Here is a 26,233-nt window from a genome sequence, read left to right on the forward strand (position 1 = left end):
AAACAATCTACAAACAATAAATGCTGGAGAGGGTGTGGAGAAAAGGGAACCCTCTTGCACTGTTGGTGGGAATGTAAATTGATACAGCCACTATGGAGAACAGTATGGAGGTTCCTTAAAAAACTAAAAATAGAACTACCATATGACCCAGCAATCCCACTACTGGGCATATATCCTGAGAAAACCATAATTCAAAAAGAGTAATGTACCACAATGTTCATTGCAGCACTGTTTACAATAGGCAGGACATGGAAGCAACCTAAGTGTCCATCGACAGATGAATGGATAAAGAAGATGTGGCACATATATACAATGGAATATTACTCAGCCATAAAAAGAAATGAAATGGAGTTATTTGTAGTGAGGTGGATGGAGTTAGAGTCTGTCATACAGAGTGAAGTGAGTCAGAATGAGAAAAACAAATACCGTATGCTAACACACATATATGGAATTAAAAAAAAAAAAAAAGGTCTTGAAGAACCTAGGGGCAAGATGGTAATAAAGATGCAGACCTACTAGAGAATGGACTTGAGGGCACGGGGAGGGGGAAGGGTAAGCTGGAACAAAGTGAGAGAGTGGCATGGATTATATATACACTACCAAATGTAAAATAGATAGCTAGTGGGAAGCAGCTGCATAGCACAGGGAGATCAGCTCTGTGCTTTGCGACCACCTAGAGGGGTGGGCTAGAGAGGGTGGGAGGGAGATGCAACAGGGAGGGGATATGGGGATATATGTATATACATAGCTGATTCACTTTGTTATATAGCAGAAACTAACACACCATTGTAAAGCAATTATACTCCAATAAAGATGTTAAAAAAAAAATAAAGGCTAAAATTAACTGTGTACGAATGGCAAGAAAATCTTGGTCCCATTTTGTTGGGCTACCCTTTAAAAAATATGACACAATATGATTTAAGCTTTATGTATTTGTTCCCCTGTAACAATAAATATGGACTTTGTATTTGAAAGAGGTAGTAAGGAATTTAAGTAACACAATTATTGTGTAAGTTATAATAGCCCAAGAGTGTAGAAGGAGAAAAAAGAGAAAGGAAGCTAGTGTTCATTGCATGCTTACTGGTTCTGGGTGTTTTGACATGTAGCACCTTATTATAGTAGTCTGTGATGAGGGTTTTTCTTGAGGTATAATTGTCATTGTGATAGAGTTTTGTATTCTCTATCTTAGGCATAAGGAAATTAAAGTGCAGAGAGGTTAGCTGAATTCTCCAAGTTTGCACAGTCATGAATAGCAGAAGCAGTTTGAACCAAGGTCTACCTGACTAAGACCCTTCTTGATCCATGAGTCCTCCCTGCAGCTATATAAATCAGTATGGAAAGAGGGAAATCATAGGCCTCACACGAAATGGACAAACTTTTCTCTGTCTTCCGTGAACTGTAGGTTTCATGAAAATGGTTTTATATACATTTTGAATTACTCAAAGCTGGCATTAACAAATAGACCTGAAGTTGGCATTGAAAAGGCAAGCAAGGTCAACAAAGTAATATCTTTTTGGTATGAAGCTAGGTGCATAACAGTATTTATTTTCCTGTTCAGCACCCAATGGTTTGTTTTTCCGCATCTAACAAGAAATGAGGGTATATGCTTTTTTTTTTCCCTCTAGGCCATAACATGGCTTTTCCCCACCAAGAAGGTGTACTATATCATACTCTGTCTGAAGCTGTGATTTAGAAAATGACGTAGTAAATACTGGGAAGTCTCATTCCCTGAGCTTCTAGTAGGCCAGCCAGGAAGTCAAATCTCCTTAGCTGTCAGAAGCAGGCCAAAGGTCATGTAGAAATGAATTCATGGTTCAGTCTCCCTCAGTCTCAGGCTCCCCCTGTAAAGATACGTAAGTGGGATTCAGGCATTACAGCAGAATATCCAAAGGTTACTCGGTTTCATTGCAGTGCAGCAAACCTGCTAACCACCACAGTTTCTGGAGGTGGCCAGGAGAAGGTTATGAAAATCTGATGGCTACTTAGAATAGAAGTTGGCTGGCATGAAAAATGCAAACGCTTGAAAATCCATGCTTCAAGGAAGCATTTTGAATCAATATGATTGTGTGATGGCATCTCAGTGGCACTGAAATTTTTTTTATAGTTTTTGCTGCATTAACCCAAGGTATGCGCAGTATAGTATAGTTTTTGCGGCATTAACCCAAGGTATAAGCCTTGATCTTTTTATTTTGCCCCATTCCTTTGTAGGGCATGGAAACATTCACCACAGAAACTTCTCTTTGCCAGTCAAGATTTTATTGCAGCCACACAACTTTTCATAGCCCCTTCCAGATTTATCACTTTGCCAGTGACGCAAGACATGTATGATACTGCACATCTCAAACGCCACAGAAGCACGGCAGGGGCGCTCTCTCTTATTTTTAAATGTTAATCTCTTTTCACCTTCCTATTTTCTAATTACTTAAGGGCAAATACTATATGCTTTTCTGGAATAATCTAGGGGAAAATTTCTGGGGCAAACTCATTTGGAAAAAAGGAAAAGAAAAACTCATCAGCTGAATACAAGTTAAAATGGAAACCCATTCAATATGTGGGTATTGCAGCTGGCAGGGGTCTTATGAGCAGAGAAGTGAATGAAGGAGGGTGCATGTGGGTTTACCTGCATTTTCTTAAAACTCATTGTAGAGCACTTAAAAAAAAACAAAAACTTGTGCGGAAACCAGAATATACTAGACTGAACTTTGAAAAAGTGGTCATTTGTTATATCAAATGTACGTGTGTGTGTATATTTACATTTATATATGTATGTTAAAAATTGGACCAAAAATACCATCTTAGCATCCTAAAACAATAATCTCATTTTCATAGATCCCCAAATTATCTTTTCCATATGCAAATATTTAAAAAACCTACAACACAAGCATATATATCTATGTATAAAATTTTATATTTTGCTTTTTCTGCCTAACATATGAAAGCATTTTTCCATATAATTATGTCTAATGCCTAATATTCCATTAAGTGGTAGTATAATTAGCCATTTTCCTATTTTTGAGCACTAAGCCCATTTTAATGTGTGAAATTATAAGTTAAAGTTGGCTTCCATGAATATGAATTTCTATGTAGTTTAGATAGGATGGCCAGAGGCTCAGCTTGTTACTGCTTCTGTTTGCAAGAACTCTACAATGTGAAATCTCATCTCTGGACAGAATATTTTGCTGTATATAACTGTCATTAAAAATAGATTTTTAAGAAACTGGTACTTTTTTTTTTTTTTTTTTTTTTTACAATCTACCTGGTAGAAAAGTCAACACGATATAACTTTTGTTTTTATTGCGTTTGTGTAAGTTCCCACTGAAATTTTGCTGCCTGTGGGCACTTGCCCAAGAAAGTTAGCCAGGGGCTAATATAGGGAAAGCCACTCTGCTAAATCAACTCTCCAAATCTATTACTGGAGTCAGAGCTTCAGGAATCAGTTTCTGCTATTTTTCACTGTCAAAAATTGACTACTTTGAAAGAGACTAAAAACCTAAGTACTGATACCATTGTTTGTCAAAGTAATTGTAGAGGGTATGTCCTACTGTGATAGGTCTTATGAAAATGCAGGCAGAGATTAGAAGTTTAAAAAAAAAAAAAGAGAAAGTACATGTAAGCCTTGGTTTAGATTGATACTATAGCTCTTTTTCTTTCATGGTTTTGCTTTTTAAACAACTTCTTTGATGAATCACCAGACTGGTAGATCCCATGAGAAATCGCCTTGTCTGTCCCCTTACCTTCCTTGAAGCAGGACTATAAATCCATGCCCCAATGCTTATTTTTTAAAAACCCTCCAGAGAGGTAGGCTCTTTGAGGTAGCTGTTTCAACACTGCACACTGCCAGGAGGGGTGTCTTTGGTTTCCATGCCACATTTAAACGCCTTTTTATTTAGGCTTTAGTCGCTTCAGAAGGTCATTCTAAGCTGCCTCAAATGGATATCTTACCCTCAATTAATGGACATTGATTATTCAGTTCTCTCAGAGAAAGATTGTGGTTCTTCTATTTTAAGAGCCCAAAACAGATAGGCAACTTCCATAGATGCCACAGCCCTGAGACATGAGGGGAGAGAGAATTTGGTTTGGAAGCACAGGGCTGGTTCCCAGTAGTCTCCAGAGCACATGAAAGCATCACACAAATGTAAAGCAATATTACTAATATTTACTGTTAAACTCATAAAAACAGATAGATGATAAGTCTAAGATTTACACTATTTAATCTACATTTTGGGGGGACAAATATGAACTAATAAAAGCTGAAATATATGGGACACAAAAGATAATCCAGGGGCTTCCCTGGTGGTGCAGTGGTTAAGAGTCCGCCTGCCGATGCAGGGGATACGGGTTCGAGCCCTGGTCTGGGAAGATCCCACATGCCGCCGAGCAACTAAGCCCGTGCGCCACAACTACTGAGCCTGCGCTCTAGAGCCCGCACGCCTAGAGCCCGTGCTCTGCAACAAGAGAAGCCACCGCAATGAGAAGCCCGCACAACGCAAGGAAGAGTAGACTTGCTCGCCGCAACTAGAGAAAGCCCGTGCGCAGCAACGAAGACCCAATGCAGCCAAAAAAAAAAAAAAAAAAATCAAAAAAAAATAAATTTATAAAAAAAAAAAAAAGATAATCCAAACAGATGCAGCATTTTTAAAAGTAAGAAAATAATCCCAGACTTAATAGGAAGAATAAAGCATAGAAGATGTTAACTAGCAGTTTCCATTCAGGGATATATTAATCCTTAATTTTCACAGTCCGAGAATATGTTTGAATAACTGATGCTTGAAACTCTCTGGGAGATTTTAGCTTACTGCGTACAAATCTTTATTTAGGTGTGCCAGAACCTGCATTTGGGAAATGAACCATTTCCATTCTCGGTTCTGAGCCCAAGTGCATATGATTTTATGTGGAAAGGAGGCACCCAGAAGCATTTTCTTAGAGAACATTGGCGGGCGAGTATGCTGAGAATGGGAAGGGCAGTGGGCAATGGCAGGTCACCACATCAACGCCCAGAGAGAAATAATCCACTAGACCCTCCCTGTTGGGCTCCCAGCCTTTCTTTCTGTCTTCTGTCCTGACACTCGTAATGGCTGGGCAGTGGCTTCCTGCTTCAGGTACAGGAGATCACACAATGTATCAAGCATTATCTTCCTGTAGAAATGACACCTGCTGAGCTGGTGTTTGCTCCCAGTTACTTAAGTTCTAGCCCAGGGCACTGAATTCATCATGTGCTGAACATGAGGATCTGAAAGGGGGTTTGATCCTTGTGATTGTGTACTGGGTTCTTGCATGAAATCATCCGCTGGTGACTTGTATAGTAGTACATGCTGGTAAATACTTATCTCGGACTCAAACCAGAGGCCCCAAACAGCAGCTCTGGCCTAAATCAACCTTGTTAAAATGCAGCTGTCTCATCTCTTTTCTCTCTTGAGGTTCAGCACTATTGGATATGAAGTCACAGTCACTGGGATAAACAATTTTCTTTCCCCCAGCACACCAAAAAAGGAAGAAAAAGAATTCAAACTGCATGTATGCTATTTAAATAGGCACCCTTCTGATCCTGATTACTACTTCAGGAAAACCCCTACCCATTTTTTAAAGGTCACCACTGTCACATGCTACATTTCTTTCCTAAGTGAATTACCAGGTCCCTTTACACGTGGCTTGAACCATTCCTAACTCTCAACCCCAGGAATTTGACGTGGAGTCGCTGCTCCACTTTGGAATTTAAAAATAGAATAAATAGTAATTAACATGGACTTTACGGCAAACCATTTAAACATCTGGTCATTACTTCCTAGTTATGTGATTTCAGACAAGTTTCTTAGCCTCTGTGAGTCTTGGTTTCCTCATTTGCACATTTAGCATAATATGTAGAGCACAAGTCTGTGAGATTTAATTGAGCTAATGTGTTTAATTATTTCATATTTAAATTAAATATGTAAATTGTTTTACCTCCCAAGGGAATGGATCAGCAATTAGAATTACAAAGTTAGGAAATTTTTGGAGAGAGACCATAAACCAGCAGGTGGAAGAGGCTGGGTTTGTGGGGTGGTGGTGAGAATCAAGGTCTCTAGAAATCCCCCGATAGAGATGATTTCCTGGTGCAGGAAACCAGGTCTGGCACCGACTGATACGAGGTTTTGGAAGTCATGATTGACAATGACAGCAGCCACTGCTCATTTAATAAAGGCTAGTTATCCTGCTAAAATTCAGACCTAACATAAAAGGTGTTTAAAAATTTGGCTAAGGTATATGTGAAATTAATTAATTCATATAAAGATGACATAAATTTCCAGGTAGGAATGCTATAATTTTATTCTCAAAATATTAAATATTTGGATTTGAAGAAAGGCTAAATTGGAAACTTAGGATGACAGGCACTTAGTAATCATCTGGTTTTGTAAGAGGTAGCTCATGCATTTTCTTTCCCTCTTATTCTTTGTCTTATAAGAAGTAGAGTTTTGAAGTGGCAATCTAGCAGGATGGTCAGTGCCAGGTTTCAAATTGTAGTACCTCATAAAGGAATCAGCCCTTTTTGGCAGATTCACTGCTCTTTAAAAATTATTTCGGAGTGACAAAAATATTGAGAAATTCTACAGAGCTCAAAATCTTCTGTATCGGGTGCTAATAAGGAGCTTCTCTTGCTTTGTGATACACAGTGGCTTAGAAAACTCTAAGCAGATAAAGATACTTTGTTTTACAAAGAACTTTCTCTTAGATTCAAGTATACCTTATTAAACACTGTCTGGAGAAGATGAAAATGGTTCACTGATCTTTGGTGTCTTAGGGATAGTTACAAGGTAGATGTCCAACTCCAAGTTCACCATCATACCTGGTATCAGGAAAGGTGAGGAAAGAGATGGAAGCAATTACTTCCTCCTGCCGGGAACTTGAGATAGGATGGAATGAAACAGATGGGAAGATGGGGAATAGAGAGACTTGGAAACAGAAACATGTGAATCCTATGTGGATCTGTCACAGATGGATCTATGTCATAGAAAGATTGACCCAGAAAGCTGGGGGACAGCTAAGAGGGTTGGGAATTGGGATTGGTGTTGAACTGAGGCAAGCTGTTGCAGCCCTCTTTGCACAGTAGGGTGGTGGCCTTGGAGTTGAGAGCATAAGAGTAAGAGAAACAAAGTACAGAGCGTGCGCAGAGCGGGTGTGTGTTTGCAGACTGAAACGTCATCCCTAATGCAGGCCTTGTAACCTCTTTTTCAGTTAGAGGCAATCCCACGTGATGGGTGATGTGTGTCTGGAGTCGGACCATGTCTGGAACCCAGGCCTCGCATTAGCCGCATGGCCTCATGCTATTCAGTTTCTCTGAGTTTCAGCTTCTTTGTCTCTCCGTTGGGGATACGGAGGGTACGTACCCCAGAGTGTCACTGCGAGGAACCAATGAGCTGACACACCTAACACGGCGTCTGCCCCCCACACAAGCTCAGTAGATGTGAGTTTAAACACAGTTAAGCTAAGTTTGTGCTCTACCTGGCTTTTCTAGCTAACAGAGCTTTGAAAATACTGTCTACCAAAAAGAAAAAGATAATTTCCCCTAAAATTAGGCAATCCTACTGTGACACTCAGGTTTCATAGCCTTGATGTAATTTTCAAATGTGGCCTCAATATAAACAGAGCATCAGCATGATGGTACTTGGAAAGCCAATGACCTCAAGAAGCAGCACACGTCTGTCCTCAAATTCTAAGTTAAACATTGATGGTAATTTTTTTTTTTTTTTTAATCAGGCAAGCATTTCAAAGGCTGCTGTCTACATTCTCTCTTTATGACTTAGGCTATCCAAAAATATGTTCAAAAATCAAAACACAAAACTCCAGACTCTTGACCTATTTGAATATTCTAATCTCACTCTATTTCTGCTTTCTGACACCGAGATACAATTAAGAACAGACAATTCCTGACACTGTGCTGGTTCCTAAAAGACAGTTCCCCTCCGCTCTCTTTAAACACTAGCAGAAGGAGAAAATTCAGGGAAGCACCTTGTCGGAATATTGATTTATACATGCAGAAGTAACACCTTAAACTGAAGAGCAGTTGGTTCACGTTTGCTAAATAACCTCTCACCACATTCCAGAGTGTTTGCAGCTTAGAGAATGAGGAGACGTGACTAGAAGTATCTTTAAAACAAAAAAAAATTTTTTTCCCTTCTAATAGAGTCGTCTGTAGGGCCTCATATTTCACTCACAAATCCTCATCTCTACACTCCAGCGTTATCTGAAGTCCAGAAAATTGTTCTTGCATATAAACTAATTATGTTCCACCCGAAAACAAAAATACTGATTTTAGAAGGTACTTTCAAAAGGGATGTTGAAAGGAGGGGCTCATTTTAGGATGAAGGGCATTACCTCTAAGAGCTGTTCTCTAAGCTGTTCTCTAATTACTGTTCGCTAAGCGTTTTGGGTGGTTTGCCCAAGGCTGGATTCGCTGTGCTCTGGGTCCTTCTCCTGCCCGGTGCTCTCCTGTGTTTTCCAGGCTGGACTTCCGCCAGCTCCTGGAGGCCAGGTGAGACACCGTGAGCACCCTGACATACATGCCTGCTTCACAGTCTTGCTGTGTTCCATCAGGGAGAAAATAACTGCACGTTATTAGCAACTTGGGGGACATTTAAAAGGGAGCAGAAAAGCAATCGAAATGGTTTATTTGTTCCCTGAGTTCTCCTGAAGAGATAAAAAGAGAGAAGAGAAGGAGATAAGGCTGGCAGGGGACGCCAAGTGCCAGAAGTTTTGTTTGCAGTAGACTGACAGAAACCTCCCATCAGTCTTCCCAAAAGCTTAGGTGCCATTCCTCTTTGTCTTCAGGCACTTGAAATCTGGAAAGAGCGGACAGGAGTGAGTGAAAGAGATACTGAGACTGTCAGTGGCGCTACAGTGAGAGGAAAAATACTCCTGAAACTGCTAAATGGTACTGGAAACAATGAATCTCCCCCCAGCTCCACCCCCATAGAGCAAGTGATTTTCTACTCAATGTATCTGTTTACTTTAGGAATTCATTTGGCAGCAGACAGACCTGGGTTAGAAAAATAACTTTTTAAAGGCCACATACTGTAGAATTACGTTGATAGGCAGTGTCTAGAATAGGCATCCGTGGAGACAGAAAGTAGATGAATAGTGGCCTGGGGATGAGGGCTGGGAATGGGAGTGATTGCAAATGGGCACAAGGTTTCTTTTTGGGGCGATGGAAATGTTCTATAATTAGGTTGTTCTGACAGTTGCACAGCTCTATGAATTTTCTAAAAATCATTGGAAAGAAACCAAGAAAAATAAATTTCAAACATGTAAGTACGTATCGTTCTACATTTTTCAACAGCATTTTACATATAAGGAAATGAGGCTCGGAGAGTTGATGGGATGTGGAGCCCGAGTTCTGTCCTCATTTGATCCCTGCCACACGTTCTCCTAAGAGTTAACTACTGGGATGTACAAAAGTAGTAAATACTTTCCTTACTTACAAGGAACTTATACTTCTGTAGACAACAAAACAGGTAAACAAGGCATCTTTTTATGTAACGGTACAATGTGGCTTGGCACTGACACTTAGAAAACAGGGATGTGTGTAGTGAGGTGCCAGTCGTACAGTACGGCGGAGACAATACGCTGTGGGTTAAAGATCAAGGTGATACTGAGCATTATCAGGGCACTTAGTGAGAATGAGGAGAAAAAAACTATTGAATCCCATTCGAGTAAGTATCACAGTGCATTCCTGTAGAGACACCAAGATGCATGTGGGACCTTTTGGGGGTAAAAAATGTTCTGCAACCTGATTGGAGTGGTGCTTATTATTGGTGTATACAGTTGTGAAGACACATTGAACTGTACACTTCATATCTGCATTTTATTATTTGTCAAGTTCTACCTCAATTAAAAAAAGGCATGGCGTTGCTAGTCAAGGCCCAGAAAAGAGCAAGGAAATGACTGGAGGAATCTCTGAGAATCTACTGTAGGAAGACAGACTGGAAAAGGGAGGGGGTAGTTCTCATATTTAGAACATTGTTCTTGTGTCAGGACGAGCAACCCTAAAGCTTCTACCCTACGAGAGAGTAGACTAATAGAAAATGGCTTTGGAATCCGAGAAAGGGTGTCTGAATCCCGAGTTCTCACTGGCTAGCCACGTGGCCTGAGTCTGGGTTCTTCATCTATCCAAGGGGTCTGAGCATTGACCTTACATCAAGAGGTGTGGTGGTGAAGAGCAGCATCTTGCAGACAAATGTTCTGATTTAAAGGGAGACTGGAATATTTTGAGGAAATATCCCTCAACTTTGGAAACAGTATTGGGAGAGGATTCCCAGCATACATCAGTTCTGTTTCAAATGGAACCCCAGGTCAACCCAGAACATCGTGCTTCCATGATGAGGGTTTCAGTGCCTGAAATAACATTTTTTTTAAAAACAGCTTTATTGAGATATACTTCACATACTAGAAAATTCACCTTCTTGAAGGATACAATTCAGTGGATTTTAGTAGATTCAGAGTTGTGTTAACCATCACCACTATCTAATTTTAGAATATTTTCATCAGCCCACAAAGAAACTCATACCCACTAGCCGTCCTTCCTCATCCCTCCTCCTCTACTGCCCCCCACCCCACCCTGCAAGTCCCAGCCTTGGGCAACCATTAATCTGCTTTCTGTCTGTGTGGATTTGGCCGTTCTGGTTTATCCATGTTGTAGCACGTATCAGTGCTACATTCTTTTTTATGGCTGAATAATATTCTATTGTATGACTATAGCATGTTTTGTCTAATTATTCATCAGTTGATGGAAATTTGAATTCTTTCCACTTTTTGGCCATTGTGAAAAATACTGCTATGAACATTCTTCTACAATTTTTTTGTGTGGAAATGTGTCTCCACTTTGGGGGGCGAGTATAAACCTAGGAGTAGAATTGCTAGGTCATACGAATCCTCTCTATTGAACATTTTGAGAAACTGTTAAACTGTTTTCCAAAGTGGCTGCACCCTTCAGAGCTGTGTGAGGGTTTCAATTTTGCCACATCTTCACCAATACTTGTTACTCACAGTCTTTTTGATTTAGTAGGGCTTGGACTTTAAATTCTTTTTTGTGGTGTCGGAGCATAGAGAAGTGCGTGGTCATTGGGACCACATGGTGTTAGTGCCACCTTCCACTCATGCGTGCTAAGCCTTACCCTGGATTGGCCTTGTGACCTCTTCTCCATGTCTTCACCCACAGTCTGTCTTCATCCACAGACTGTCTTTATCCACATTTTCTCACACATGGGGGCTAAATTCGAATATCCTGTCTTTCATCAGAACTGTATGCTAATGTCCTCTGAACCCTAAGGCTGTCTCAGTCTCCTCACAAAAGAAAGTATATAAGTCTAGTGGTCAGAGCAGTGCTTTTTCAGCGGCAAGGAAATAAAGGCTCTGATCAGTGTTTTCCATAATAAGAAAACCTAGTATTTATTGAGAGTTTATTAGGTGCCAAGTATTGTTTAAGTGCTTTAAATGAATTATCTTTTAGAGTGTATCACAACTCATGGAGGTGGGTAATATTAATCCCATTTTACAGAAGGGTTAAGTAACAAGCCTAAGGACACCAATAGTAAGTGGAGTCATGGTTGGATACACATCAGTTGAGTCCAGGCCCAGGGCTTTTATCTACTTGTAGTACTGTCTCTCATCATTAAATTATAATTGACTACGCTTAATGGGTCTGTTTATCTTCACCATTGTTTTTCTAGAAGCTAGTACAGTCCCTGACTCACAAAAGAGGCCTAATAAATATATGTTGAATAAATGAAAGAATGAAGGAATAAAAGTAATTTGCAGTATTGAAGGCCTCTTGTTCACAATTGGAAAGAACCTTAGCCACGTGTAAAACAAGTAGGTTTGCATGTGTGTATGCGTGCTCCCTCTCTTTCATCCTTTAATTATTTAAATTCTTGTTTATCAGCAAGTCCTCATTCTTCTCCCTTATTCTTTAGTACAAATAGTACAAATGAATTGCTGACATTTCATCTAATTGCAGGGTGACAGATTGTAATGGATTAAAGATTTCACAATACAAACATTTGGCCTGCTCAAAGCGAGGCAGGAGTAAAGCGGAAGGTGAAAACATTTTATTTGAAGAAGTCACAAACAAGATAATAAAAAAAATTGTTCCAAAGCATATGATGAGCCACCAGAAAAGATGACATTGTAAAAGATCCAAATGTGTGGAATTGGAGGACAGGACAGAACGAGACATTCTCCTGCATTGATGACATTGCTTCCCACTCAAAATCATCTTTGCTATTTCAGTAGTAAAACAGCCAGATAGAGGCAAGATTGCGCTTGTCTATATCATTTTTCTCACTCTTCTTTTGTTTTCTATTTGTTCCTATTTCAACTCCCACTCCTCACTTTACACTCCTCCAATCTATATTCATGAAATCCATGCTTCTAAACCACTTTACTTTATTTAAAATTTGACTGAAAACTCTCGCTCTTTATTCTTTAAATAAAAAAGAAAACTAACACCTACACTCGTTTCTATTAAAACAGATTTCCTTGGCACTACATGTATCCAGAACTTATATCTCTTGATGATTTTTCCCATAGTGACCCATTTGAGAGACTATATAATGATGTTATTGCTCAAAACATTTTGGTCAGAGTCAGAATAGAAGTCTCACAAGAATATCCACTTCATTACTTGATCATAATAACTAAAGCTATTTTACTCAGTTGGATCATCACCTTATAGGCCATACTTGGAAACAGCTTATGACCATTTCAATCAAACTTACCTTTTAAAGGCAGGCCACAACTGAGGACAGAGAAGACTATTGTATACTGAGAAAGACTTTTGCAGAGAGGGCCTGGAATTCAAAATATGTACCATATAGGCAGTACATCTGGAATAGCTGGGTATCCTTCAAAGATGACTTCCTTGAGGGTGGAAGGATGACTCATGCATGTTTGTAAAAGAAAATTTTTATTTTATTTTAATTTGTCCAACCGATTCACTTGGAAATACTTATTTAAGCACTTTGGATGTTCCAGGCACAGTGCCAGGCACTGGGGATAAGAATATAAACAAGATTGGCAATATCCTCGGACTCACTGAGTGTTAGTCAATTAAGTAGCAATATGGCAGAGTAGAGAGGGGAATGGGTTTGGGAGTCGGACCTAGGTCTAAATCTTTATTCTGGTGCTTATCTTCTGGGTGCACTGGGCCAGTTGGGATTGGCCAATCCCAAACAGGGATATGAAGAATGACCCCATAGGACTGCACCAAGGATTACCTGAGATCATGTGAGAAAAGCACTTAGTAGAGTGCTTGGTATGGAGGTGGGGCTGACTTTCATATTCCAGCTCTTGTCCTTGGGAAGAACAAGTTTTACAAGCTTTATTTAGTGTCCTGAGTTTAGGTTGATCAGTCTGACATTGTAAGGGACAAACTGTCACTAAACTATTTCATTCAATCTTATTTCTCAGGATATCTGTTCAAGCTTTCACTCTACTTCTACCTGGGCCTGTCATTGGCGGTCTTATAGCTCTGTCAGTTGGCTCTTGTTCACCTCTTAGCTTTTGGAAGGCATTCTTAGTTGCCTTCTGCCTATTCAAATTCTACTCAGTTTTAAAGACTAGCTCACTTTTTTCAACTCTTCCACGGACCCTCCCTGTCTGTACCTTTTCTTTGCGCCTAAAACATACGGTACCCTGTAATTTATACTTCAGATTTGGCTCTTTATGAAACTGCTTTTGTTAATTTTCATTATGAAATTTTGCTACTATTATTGACCGTTTCCCATATGTGAATCTTAATCTTCCATTCTATGCACTTTACAGTGGTAATTTCACAGATATTCAATATATGTTTTGAATAAATGAATGGGAATTTATATTCTATTTAATGCATTTTTTTATTGGAAAGCAAAACCCCTCTGCCTTCATTAGATTCATCAGCAATCATGAGTGAATAATAACATGTTTGTGTTAATGAGTACCTTTGAATTTTAGGGCTTTGTATCCTGGACAGGAATTCATGCTAAGTATTTATGAAATATTATGAAGAAGAAACAAAAATGCCATAGCTATTTACTGTTTTTTTTTCTTTTGCTGTGTTACCTTTGCAGTGTATTATAATACTTGAGAGGGAAAATATATATGTAGATTTTAATCAGTTGAATGTTGTCAAAGAAAATTGACCAAATGTTGAAATTCCAAAGTAAACAAGCCAAAGCTGAGGAAAAACTAATTTGTATCAGTTTGGTTTTGCTCTTTTTTTTTTTTGCATTTAAGTTGAGTTTATAGCTACACTTGGAGGCTAAAGAGACTGAGAGAGACTGTTTAAAGAAGATGGTATGGTGAAGTAGAAAGAGTGGTGAAGTAGAAAGACCGGTGTTTGAATTTTAGCTCTGGCATTGGTTGTGTGAACTTGGACAGACTACTTAGACTTTCCTGGGCTCAGGTATGTTTTTCCCCTCATTTTGTAAAACAGATTTAATATGCCACTTTTGAAGAATGTTGTGAAGTTTTTTTGTGGGCACACAGTAGATTCTCAGTAAATAGTAGCTTTTATTATTATTGGTGTTTATAACTTAGGTAGAGAAGTTAAGGTAAGCTTTTAATAAGATGAATTTTGGAGACGAGGGAGCTGGGCTGGAAATCCAGGCCTCTGGGCAATGACAGCTGTGAAGGGGAGGGTAATGCAGTAGGTTAAGGTATGATAATGGGGGAACCATGGAAGGTTGTCAAAGGGCATTTTGAAAATGTCCAGGGTCTCTCCCTCCACTTAATTCTTTAGAGTCTAAATTTATTTTTTCTAGGGAATTCACAGTAAAAAAAAAAAAAAAAAAAAAGGGCCAACTAAAGAATGTCGCTTGCTGTCTGGTTCTACAAGGATTGAGTCAGCTACTGGAGTTGCTGACCTTTAACATACCCTGAAAGGAGCTCAGGGTGGAGATCAGGAATGAGGCACTCTGTGCTCTGGGAAAACTGGCAGAACAAGGTTTTCAGATAGTTAGATATTTTCAGGAGAAAATCTTATGAACCCAAATTTTCTTGCATCTTCCCATACTTTAAAGCACTAAAATCATTAACTGAGATGTCTTTTCCTCACGGCTAGTAGCAACCTTCTATAAAGATGCACGTTTGATTGCCAAACCCCTTTGCCAAGATCACATATATACTAACCTCCCCCCTTATGTCCTCCTGAGAGTTCCTTGGAGCTATCTGAGAGGCTGTCTCTGGGGCTGTAGTCCTCAGTTAAGTCCCCAAAAAACTGAAGCTCAAGTTCTCACGTTTTTATTTTAGCAGACAAATGATACCAAATTTTCATTTAGAATCTCAGTGAAGTGAGAATTTGTTTTCATCCATTTGTGCCTGAAAAGCCTTTTTAACTAGAAAGGCAATCAAATCACAGTCCTACACGCTAGAAGGATATTTCCAGTTATTTGTTCTTTCCTATGACGTTTTTAGAAACCACATCATGAAGCCAACAATACTTACTATGCATAGCAATACAGCTATAATTGGTGATTGAAATTCTGACCAAACTCAGATGCAAGTAAACCACAGCTATGGCCAAAGACATATGAAGAAATCAAATGCAACTCTACTTAGTTTAAAGGGAAACTATTATGTGGCACGTACCACAAAATGGACACATAGATACTCAGTACACTAAAATATATCATGGTCTTAATATAATAATATTGAATTGTTTTATATCTATTATATTATAGATCTGACTAGCAACAAATATTCTAGATACAATAAACTTAGATTTTGTTCATATTCTTGGACTTCTCCTTGGAACTGATTCTTTCCCATTTCCCTCTGGGTAAATTTCCGTGTTGCCAGCAGAGACTCAAATCAGAGCTTTAACTAAATCTTAACTTTAAATTAAAGTTAAATTAAGCTGAGCCACAAGCTCTCCTGCATCATGGAAACAGGATAAAAAGGTTTATAGAGAGGAAAGAGATCCTGAATAAGCCTTTACCCCTCACCTCCCCCCAAAAAATTAGTGAGAGAAACTCATCATTTTCGTGACCATCAACAAAAACAACTAGAGTGATTTTGCTAAGCATCTATACTGCCTCCCTTTGATACAAAAAGACCGAAAAGACAAAAGGGTACTAAATCACTTTCATTGTTTGGTGCTAAGATATTTTATTGACGGTTTTTCAGAATACTTTAGACTTCATTTGTAAAATAAGAACACAATTACTATAACATGGACTTTAAAATGGAAGTTTTGAAGCATCTCTCATGTATAATAAGCAACTCTGCCCCATTCATTAATTCGAAAATATTTTTTTACACCTACTGTGTGCTTGCCTCTGTGATTAAACTTGGTTTCACAGTTGGGAACAATAGATACGCTGCCTACAGTCCAGTGAGGAAGACAGACAATGAACAAGTAAAAATAAGTATACCTTCCTGGAATGCTGTGGGTCAAAATGAGTGTCTTCGTTGCATTTCTCTAACGTGATAGTTTGTGAGTGACAAGGAAGATTCTTACTGGCTTCCATATTAAAGTTCCTGCACTTAACCTTTTATAAGGATTTCGTTCAGGGCACTAATTTGTTGTGCGGAGATTCTTGGAGGGCGTGAGCTGCCATCTGACTGCTAAGTATACTTAGAAACGGCATCAGTTCTTTCATGATCCTTGGACAAAAGAGATGCCATAAGGAATAATGACTTGAACGCATTCCAAAGGAATATCAAGTAACTTATCATAAGCTTAAAAAAACTTTGGATTTTTGATTGAATATGTATTCTCCAAATGCTTTTCTGTGAATTAAATGTTTTTCTAACTAAGCTTAAAAATGTGAAATTTTCTTGCAAAATTGATTTTCTATTAAGGCACTAAAGTAGTTTCTCTTCCCTTCTGCTTGGGTCCTAATTAAATTATGTCCCAACTTGTTTTAATTCAGCAATCAGTTTTTTTTCCATTTGTACTAGATTACAGAATCTCATTTAAAAATCACTCTTTAACGAATTCTACACAAAGCAGAGGTGATGGACATTTTCTAATGGAGACAAAATAGTACTGGTCAAGTTATGAGACAGACTCCTTAAAAAAAAAGGGATCCAGTTGCATTCTGGTGGTATTTTATGCTGTTTTTAAGGATTAAAAAGTAGTAGTGGAAGGCATAGGGATGAAAATTTAGGGACAAATGCTAAAATAAAAAGGGTCTAAATGCTTTGAAGATGTACTTGATGCTGGGGTACAGGACTGATACAGTTGCTGCAATGATCATAAATAAAATTCATTAAAAAAGAAAATGGAGTCATAGCTGTTGATCATAACATTTGAAGTAATTAAGTGAAAATATTAAATGAATGGATTACTCCAAATGTCTGGAGGTTGGCTTCAGGTTTGACTTATGGATGACATAAATATTCTTGAATGATTAAAATGAAGAAAATCTTAAAAATTCAGCAGGTAGCCTGAGGCTATACATGTTAGAAGCCTTTTGCGAATGGAAGAACTGTATATACTGATTATAAAGGATGATGTTTGAGGCCTTAACCTGAAAAGGGGGAAAATTAAGACAATGGTTTTATGCGTAACCATCTCTTGGAACTCATAGGACTTCTGTTTTAAAGAGACAAAAGGAAGAGAAAGGTTTAGCTGTCTTGCAAGGTCAGATTCCATCTTCATCTGTTAGGAGGTGGAAAGAGACTGGATCATCAGTCATGCAACATTAAAAAAAAAAAAAAAAAAGGCAAGTGAACCTAAACTACTAGTAAGGGGACTTGGATTGCGTTAGTCATAAAAACGTCATCAAGTCAGAATGGAAACTTCAGCAGAGAGGTTTTCTCCAGGGGCTAGAATCTAACAATGGGACTTGTGTGCTTGTTGAAGCTCTTCTGGCCTAATTTCTCTCTTCAACACCCCCTGCGTTTCAAACATGTGCTAGTAACTTTTAGATAAGGCTCCTTTCCAGTTTCTCCCCAATTGTTCGCGTATTTAATTGCTCACTAAGATAACACATAATCCTTTAACTTACATAATTGCTTCATCATCTTATAACTTTTATATTTTTTAACTTTCAACAACAAAGCCTACCCCATGCTATCAAAACCCTGGGGTTGGATCCTAGTGGGCTGTATTTAACCTGTTTAAATCCAAGTCTCTCCTTGAACAGACTATTAATGACTAGCGGTTCAGTTTCTAGATTCCAAAGCTGTTTCTGGATTCCAAAGCTGGATTCCTTTTTCTCACTTTCTTTGGTATCTTTCACTCATTATGACATTAAAAACAAGATTTAACACTTTAGAGGAAAGAAAAACAAAAATCTTAAACAAAATTGCTCATATAAAATGGAAAAAGAATTTTGTTTGAAACCGTGAGAACTAAAGTCAATCTAAGACTTCAGTTTATTCAAACAACTATAATTTTCTCTAGTTAATGAACAGTAGCATGAAAAAGAGAGCACGTATCAGTGAGAAGTAATTCTTTAGACATAAAATGTAATTGGAATCTTATTTATTAGGAGAAAGTTTATACCTGAATCTAGTCATCCAGAGATACTTTATAAGCTAGACATCTGTTTTATAAGGTTTCCTATATCATGATAAAAGGAAATAGTCACTCAACTGAAAACCAAAAATTACTCCCATGTAGATACCAAAGAGGAAAGCCTCCAGAGTTTAAAAGTACAGTTATAGAACTATTTCCCATTAAAAATCTCCAGAGACATTCAGTAAGTACAGTGGTGGTGAGGAAAAGAATAGAGCAATACACATAGAGGAAAAAGAGTAGAACAAATAGGGAGATGAAAGCACAAGAAAGAAAGGACACAAAAAAGATTGGTCAAGAAGAAAGAATGGGAGATCTCTTGCTTGTTGAATATGTGAAATAGCAGGCTCCATGCTAGGTACTTTATACTCTATCCTATTTAATCTGTAAAGTAAGATAATGTTAGACCACTTACTAGATTAAAAAAAAAATACTGAAGTTTAGAGAGCATAAGTGACTTGTCTAAGGTCTCTGAGCTAGTAAATGGATCTGTAGGGATTGAAACCCAGGAGTGTTTGATCTTTAAGGCAAGACTTCTACTAGAAATCAGTCTAGCTGGCAATAAGCAAGGCAAAAACTGGAGTGAGGGAGGAAAATGAGACAGCACTAAACTCCATGAAAGCAAGAGCAGTGTCCACCCTTTTCACGTTTCTTTTTTTTTTTTTTAACACCTGGCACAGTTCTAGGAATATAGCAGTACATAATAAACATTTGCATGGTGAATCATTTTGAATAAGTTGGATCACAAAAAAAATCTTTCATAGGGAGAGAAGATGAGGAGGAACAAAGTTATGAAAGAGAGAAAACGGGCAAATCAAGGGGTGAGAATAAAAACGTGATTCTTTTTGGGCAGTCTACCTAAACTTGTAGCTTCTAGCGTCAAACCTGTCAGCTTAGTGTGAAGTATCAAACTCTGCCCGTATTCAAAGAATTTTTTAAAGAAGAAAATGGCTTGATGGATCACATTTCCTAACACAGACAAAAATATTTACCAACTTTTCAGAAGCCCAGGGGTGTAGTCTTGGAATCCCATACCACTTGATAGTGACCAGTTGGAGGGGAGGGACATGAGCCATGCCCTCCGGACAGGTGGGCTTGTGAAGGACAAGTGGGTCCTATCTGGATACTCAACCAAGAAGCCAACCAATAATCAATTAACAAAAACCTATCAGTTAATAAATACTTGTTATGGTCCCACCCTACCCCCCAGCCACAAGGAACTTACAAAGTCAAATATGTCAATAAAATATAAAAATTCAATGAAACAGCTCACTACTTTGTTAAATGACTAGCAACATTGTGATTAAAGGATTAAATGTTTTTCACACAGATGTTGCATTTTAATATAGATATTGGTCTACGCATAGGGAAGAACTACTTTAAAAAGTTGTAAAACTTAAAAACTCCATATTATCCTTGGGTGGTTCTATCCACAGGGGCGGTAAATCTATGTCAATATCCAAGAATCTAATTTTGACTAAACTTTTTCCTTCCAAAGAAAAAGCAGAGCTTAACTCAAATAATTTTGACTCTTTTTTTTTTTTTTTTTACAACCAAGTAATAATTTTAGAGCACTAATAAAATTCAATTTCAGTATAGTAATAAATAAACCTGTTCTAAAACCTCACTTAATAATAATAATGGTCACAGAAAACCTTAGGTTGAAAGGATTCCCAGGTGATATTCTTGGCTGAGTTTCTCTGAAGGCTTGGGTTACTTTCTGATTTCCCTGGCGGCCCCAAAGTGACCCCACCTTACAGAATCCAAGGCGTCTAGTGACCCTAAATGACAAAGGCTGTTGGCAATCCCGTGGGTAATTATAAACCCATGTTAGGAACCAAAAAATGGTTGGAAAAGGAGTTGCTTTCGGAATTCAGAGAAGCTGAGAGTTGTTTGCTTTTCTGGTATTGGCCTGTTGAGACATTGGCTCAGAAAAGCGCTAGTGTCAGACTGGCATAGCATAATCAAATAGAATTGACTATTATGCAGTTTAAATGCACTAAGGATACTGAAATTCCCTTTTTTAAATCACAGAAAAATCCTGGGCTAACCTATTAAACCTGGGGCAAAACAATGTGAAGAATACTGTAAAAATGTGAGTCATTTAAAAAGGGGATTTAATATCTGCCTTTGTGAATTTTATTTGATGTTTTACCCATTGTGCTCTGATATCTTTAGGAGAAACAATGAACTGTCTGTAATATGCAGCAATAATCAAGGAAAAAGTGCCATTTCATTTCTATTTAATAGCTATATAATCTATGTAGAAAACATAAAATCTTTGTGGAAAAATACAAAGGATAAGATGACTTTTCACTGTCCTTTTAAAGAAGCAGATGTGTGTGTGTGTGTGTGTGTGTATGTAATATTTTCTAGGCTTTTAGAAGTGGTGTGTGTGTGTCTGTCTGTCCCCCCAACCCCGGGGAATTATCTGTAGACCTGCACAAATCTTTGTTTTCTTTCAAATAAGACCCAGAAGATCAGTATACTTTTCTACGAGGTTATGCAATCCCCTGACACTATTTTGCCAGCTGTCAGCAGCTGGAGGGACACATCGCTCACGTCACCCCAGCACCTCTCAATAGGTTAGTATGTGAGTGGCAACTGGCGAGTACAGCTTGTCATATTAGAAATGCTAATGTTTTTCTTACCTCTTCCTTCTCTGCACTTTGCAGATCACGCCATTCCTCAGTTACGTGACCGAAATCCACTGTATTCATGGGGACTTTAAATTCCCCGATGATGTCATGCTTGGAGAAACGATCAAAATCATAGACAGCCATCACCAGAGTTTTGCCACCCAATTCCGAATACGGCACCTAAATAAAAAGATGAGGACAAAATATCTGGTCACAAAAAATGCTTAAAACATGTTACCTGTTTATAGTCTTTAATTTTAATATTTATGTTGGATAAACAGAACAGGGAGATACTTGTGCTTTCAGGTTTTTTTTCCTTAAATTGAATCATTTAACTAACTGCTTGGGGCTTAAATTACTTGGGACAAAATGAGGACTTACCATAGTGATTTATCACTTTATCCCAAAGTTCTAGAAGCTGTTAGTATTATTAATAATAGCTCATACTATTAGTCATGCTAGAAACACTTCAAGATTAATATAAGAATAAACCAAGCCAATTGCACTTGACTATATAAGTAAGTTTTTCTTGTAGAATATTTTGTTGTTTTTTTTTTTTTTAAATTTATTTATTTATGGCTGTGTTGGGTCTTCGTTTCTGTGCGAGGGCTTTCTCTAGTTGCGGTGAGCGGGGGCCACTCTTCATCGCGGTGCGCAGGCCTCTCACTATCGCGGCCTCTCTTGTTGCGGACGGAGCACAGGCTCCAGACGCACAGGCTCAGTAATTGTGGCTCACGGGCCCAGGTGCTCCGCGGCATGTGGGATCTTCCCAGACCAGGGCTCGAACCCGTGTCCCCTGCATTGGCAGGCAGATTCTCAACCACTGCGCCACCAGGAAAGCCCTGTAATTTTTATGATAAGTTATACTGTCAGGGTGCAACTTACTCGGGGTAGATAAGTTGTTTCAAAAGTTCTATTAACTCTTTCATTTTTAAAAAAAATTTTATTGGAGTATAGTTGATTTACAATGTTGTGTTAGTTTCAGGTGTACAGCAAAGTGAATAAGTTATACATATACATATGTCCACTCTTTTTTAAAATAAATTTATTTGTTTTATTTTTGGCTGCGTTGGGTCCTCGTTGCTGCGCACGGGCTTTCTTTTAGTTGTGGTGAGTAGGGGCTACTCTTCGTTGCGGTGTGTGGGCTTCTCACTGCGGTGGCTTCTCTTGTTGCGGAGCACGGGCTCTAGGTGCGCGGGCTTCAGTAGTTGTGGCACACGGGCTTAGTTGCTCTGCTGCATGTGGGATCTTCCCGGACCAGGACTCGAACCCATGTCCCCTGCATTGGCAGGCGGATTCTTAACCACTGCGCCACCAGGAAAGCCCCCCACTCTGTTTTTAGATTCTTTTCCCATATAGGCCATTACAGAGTATTGAGGAGAGTTCCCGCTCTTTCAGGCCATTTGGATGTCATAGTTTAATGGAGCAGTGATATATGAACAGGCATGCTAGGAGTCTGCAAGGATTGGCATGAAATTCACAAGGTGCCTCACCTATTCCTTAAAATAATTTACTGATTGACAGGAGCTGACTAGAAAATTGCTGTTTTGAATATCAGAGATGCATTATAATCTAGATCTTGAAGTTCATTCTTAGGTATGACACTGTTTAGGATGAGCAGTGGCAAAAGGCCAAGAACTGATGAATTCTCCAGCTGTTCAAATATAACTGGGACAGATGCTATGGGTTGGGATATTTATTAGTGACATTTTTAATATTCAGAGAAAGCAGGGCAATCCAAGTAAGCTACACTTCAGTAACTGGGAAGAAATGCCTAATTAAGAAGTTGTTTAGACTTGTATTGAAGGTTTGATCAATTTTCAGACACTTGCTATTATTTTATCAGTGTAAATAGTTGTGTTATGCTCCAGCAAACATTTCTCAATTAACTCTGTATATTAAGAAGGAAAGGAGAAGGAAGAATATTTGACTGCAATATATACAAGAAATTTTGGTTTTTCCAAAGAGTTTTTATGTTATATCATTTGTCATCTATTTGGAATCAGATTAAAATACTATGATTAAAAACAAGGCACAACACATTTTCCACTTTAGAATGAAAAAATAAACCCTTCCAAAGAGCCAATTTTGAAAGGAAGAAATAAGGAATTTTAGAGTAGGGATGAACTCTTGAAAGTTTCATCTTATTTCTGAAATCTCTCTAGATTTTTTGGTGATTGTACTGAAATGGCATTAGTCAAAAACTTGAGCTTGAGGTCAGACAGGTCTGGGCCTGGGTTCCCCCTTTTTCCAGCTGATGGCTCTGGGACAAGTAAATAAACCTCGGCTTTTTCATCCATCAAAAAGTGACGATAACAGTGTCTATTCCACAGGGGCTGGTTGAGGCCAAATGAATACATGTAAAGCATTTAGCACAGTGCTGGTACACAGTAGGCACTTAATAAATATTTACTGTTTGAATGATGAGTAGCTCTTTCAAATGGTAGTTTGTTGTGGAGAAAAGAAGGAGTATTTCATTTGGGGCATGTCAAGTTCATGTTCAGTGGATTTGAACTCAATTTTAAAGCCAATCCTCTTTAAACTGTTTTGCTTCCATTCCTGTATCATACAGCCTATTGGCATTTAAGATGCATAATCTACAAGGCCTACAAGGAAAAATTAACTAGTTCTCTAGAAACGGTGGTATATTTCTCAAATCTATCAAAATATATTGTACTTTGGATTGATTTATGATGTGATCAACACTCCTGAAGTAAAATGGAACCTATTAAATTTTATAGGCAATTTCAAAATCTCAATGATTATAATTCTTGAAGTTATAGACATTACTAAAAATTATTAGCAATACACTTTTTTAAAAGAAATAACATAGATAACTCAAAACAAAAACAAAGCCCCACAATATTTCAGATAATTTAAGAATGTGCTGACTAAATTGTGGTTAGAAACTACTGACCTAAATTAAAATCAGTACATAGTCAAATAGAAGGATTGTAATTACCTTTTGCAATATTTTTTTGTTTTGTTTTCACTGTATGTCCTGTGGTATATTGACCCTAATGATTAGTTCTTCATAAGCTGGTTTTTACTGCTACTCCGCATTAACTATCTGGGTTTAGAAAAGTACAGATTTTAAACAGAGTTGCTGACAGTACATGAGGGCTTTTTTTTTTTTTTGTCTTAAAAACTCAAATTTTAGAGTGAATAGAAAGATACCGTTCTTTTACAAAATTGGAAACAAGGTTCATGAGAATGACTCATGCCCTCAGTCTCATCCATTTATTTCATACCAGGATGTTTGCTAATGTCAGGTGCGTGCTATCGCTAAGGCTGACTGGTAGACAGGTGATTCTGAATCTGCCCCCTGGCATAGTCACAGACATGTATTGTTTTAAGTAATGCATTTCAAAAAATTTCACGTGTTTTTTTTTGTAAATTTATTTATTTATTTTTGGCTGAGTTGGGTCTTTGTTGCTATGCATGTGGGATCTTCCTGGACTAGGGCTTGAACCCATGCCCCCTGCATTAGCAGGCAGATTCTTAACCACTGCACCACCAGGGAAGTCCCTCACATGTTAAACATATCTACCAAAAGACTGTTTTTATGCATGACTTCAGGATGAGAACTATATGCAGAGATGCCTGAGACCTGCCAAGCACCTTTTCCTGCTGGGTTATTATGTGGCCAGAATTCCTCTTTGTTACTGCTTGTTAATTGAGGTGTCTCAACAAGATGAAGAACACCAGGGAAGAGCCAAGAGTAAGGGAAAAATGCTAGAGATGGAAAAAAACAATGGGTTCATGTGCTTTTTACTGGTGGGTTAAGCAGAATGTTTTAGCATACTCAAATTGCCCCGTACACAAAAAATTTTGCAACGAGAGTAACACCTCATTGCACCATTTAAATAATGTTGCATAGCTTACTTTATTCTGTGGTCGTGATTTATTTTCAGGAACTTGGAAACCTGGAAAAAGTTTACAAATCTTTTGGCTTTATTTTAGAGAGGGGGAAACATTCAGGTCCACAGACACACTTGAAGCTGAACTCACTTTTTAGATATGAATGATATCCTAGTTCTATCCCAGTCCATATTTTTTTTCTGAAATAGCTGAGCTGAATCCTATTTGGACCAAATTTTAATGCAATATAGAGTCCTCATTACATTGAAGATAAGAATCTTAAATATTCTGAATAGAATCATTTGTGAGTCTCTGAACAAGTGGTCAAGTGGTCTCTATATGTGTCAGGATGAGATCAGTCTGTTATCTAGAACAACAGGACAAGTTCATTAGTAAGTACAAAAAAAAAATTACCTTGAAAGTAAATTGCTCGTTGAAGACAGGATTAAGGGTCTTTCGGTGGACTTTTGTCTCAAATTTCTTCTTTTTATCTGGCAGCAGAAACACCTTCACATAGGGATCAGATGTGCCCCCCATGTCTAAGGCGGGCAGCTCGGCAGCCTGGATGATTCCTACCAGCAGCTGAAATGAGAGGCAGGATACAGCAAACACTGGCATTGGTGGACATGTTGGAAAAGATTGATGTGTTCACACTGCTGCATATTGTGATTTTTTTTCCCTTTTGTTCTTTGCTTTTAATAAACTTTTATTCTCTTCTGAATCTGAACACAGAAGGCAAATGAAGTGAGCTACATAGACTTCAGAAACCCAATTATGACAGATGCAGGCTCTAGGAAGCCTGGTTTTAAACACAAAAGAGGCTTTTAAAAGGTTGCTGATTACAGTTAAATATGGAATTCATATTTGCAAAAGGGTTGCAATCAAATAACTTTCCAGTTGCTAAAAGCCCTCGTGCATTATTTTTCTTTCCAGGGCATGATTTGTAAGTGGAAAGAAATTGTTAAACAATCACAAGCTTGTAATTATAAAGTAGGAAATTCTTATTTTGAACCAAACCCTCAGAGCAGCTAAATAGAAATTTTCTTAGAATTTGGTAGCTTTTTGAGATAAAAATAAGATTTTCAAGCTTCTATCATATTTGACCTTTACCTGTGTGCTGGCTCCTTCTTGTTTTAACTTAGAGTAAAATGATTATTGTATATTAAATTCTGTGTTAAATATAGGACATGGGGTCAAAGAAATATAATTTTAGCTTCATATAAAGGAAGGGGAGATTACAGTTATTGTTTTTAATGCT

The 26,233-nt window shown here is 38.2% G+C and overlaps 1 protein-coding gene and 1 long non-coding RNA gene across 5 annotated transcripts in view; one reads left to right on the forward strand and one right to left on the reverse strand.

Annotated features, from left to right (window-relative positions):
• SYT1 (synaptotagmin 1) overlaps nucleotides 1-26,233 on the reverse strand; it is a 537,233-nt gene that overhangs the window by 113,720 nt on the left and 397,280 nt on the right. For both annotated transcript variants that reach the window (XM_007194974.3, XM_007194973.3), the window contains exons 7-8: nucleotides 25,390-25,557; nucleotides 21,127-21,294 (exon numbers count right to left, since the gene is read on the reverse strand). In XM_007194974.3, coding sequence (XP_007195036.1) covers nucleotides 21,127-21,294; nucleotides 25,390-25,557 — 336 coding nt within the window. The remainder of the gene's footprint in view (nucleotides 1-21,126; nucleotides 21,295-25,389; nucleotides 25,558-26,233) is intronic.
• The window catches only part of LOC102997960 (uncharacterized), a 289,513-nt gene that overhangs the window by 67,224 nt on the left and 196,056 nt on the right, over nucleotides 1-26,233 (forward strand). The gene's annotated exons all lie outside the window — the stretch shown is intronic.

The sequence above is a fragment of the Balaenoptera acutorostrata genome, chromosome 11 (assembly GCF_949987535.1).
Source record: "Balaenoptera acutorostrata chromosome 11, mBalAcu1.1, whole genome shotgun sequence".
Classification (NCBI taxonomy): domain Eukaryota; kingdom Metazoa; phylum Chordata; class Mammalia; order Artiodactyla; family Balaenopteridae; genus Balaenoptera; species Balaenoptera acutorostrata.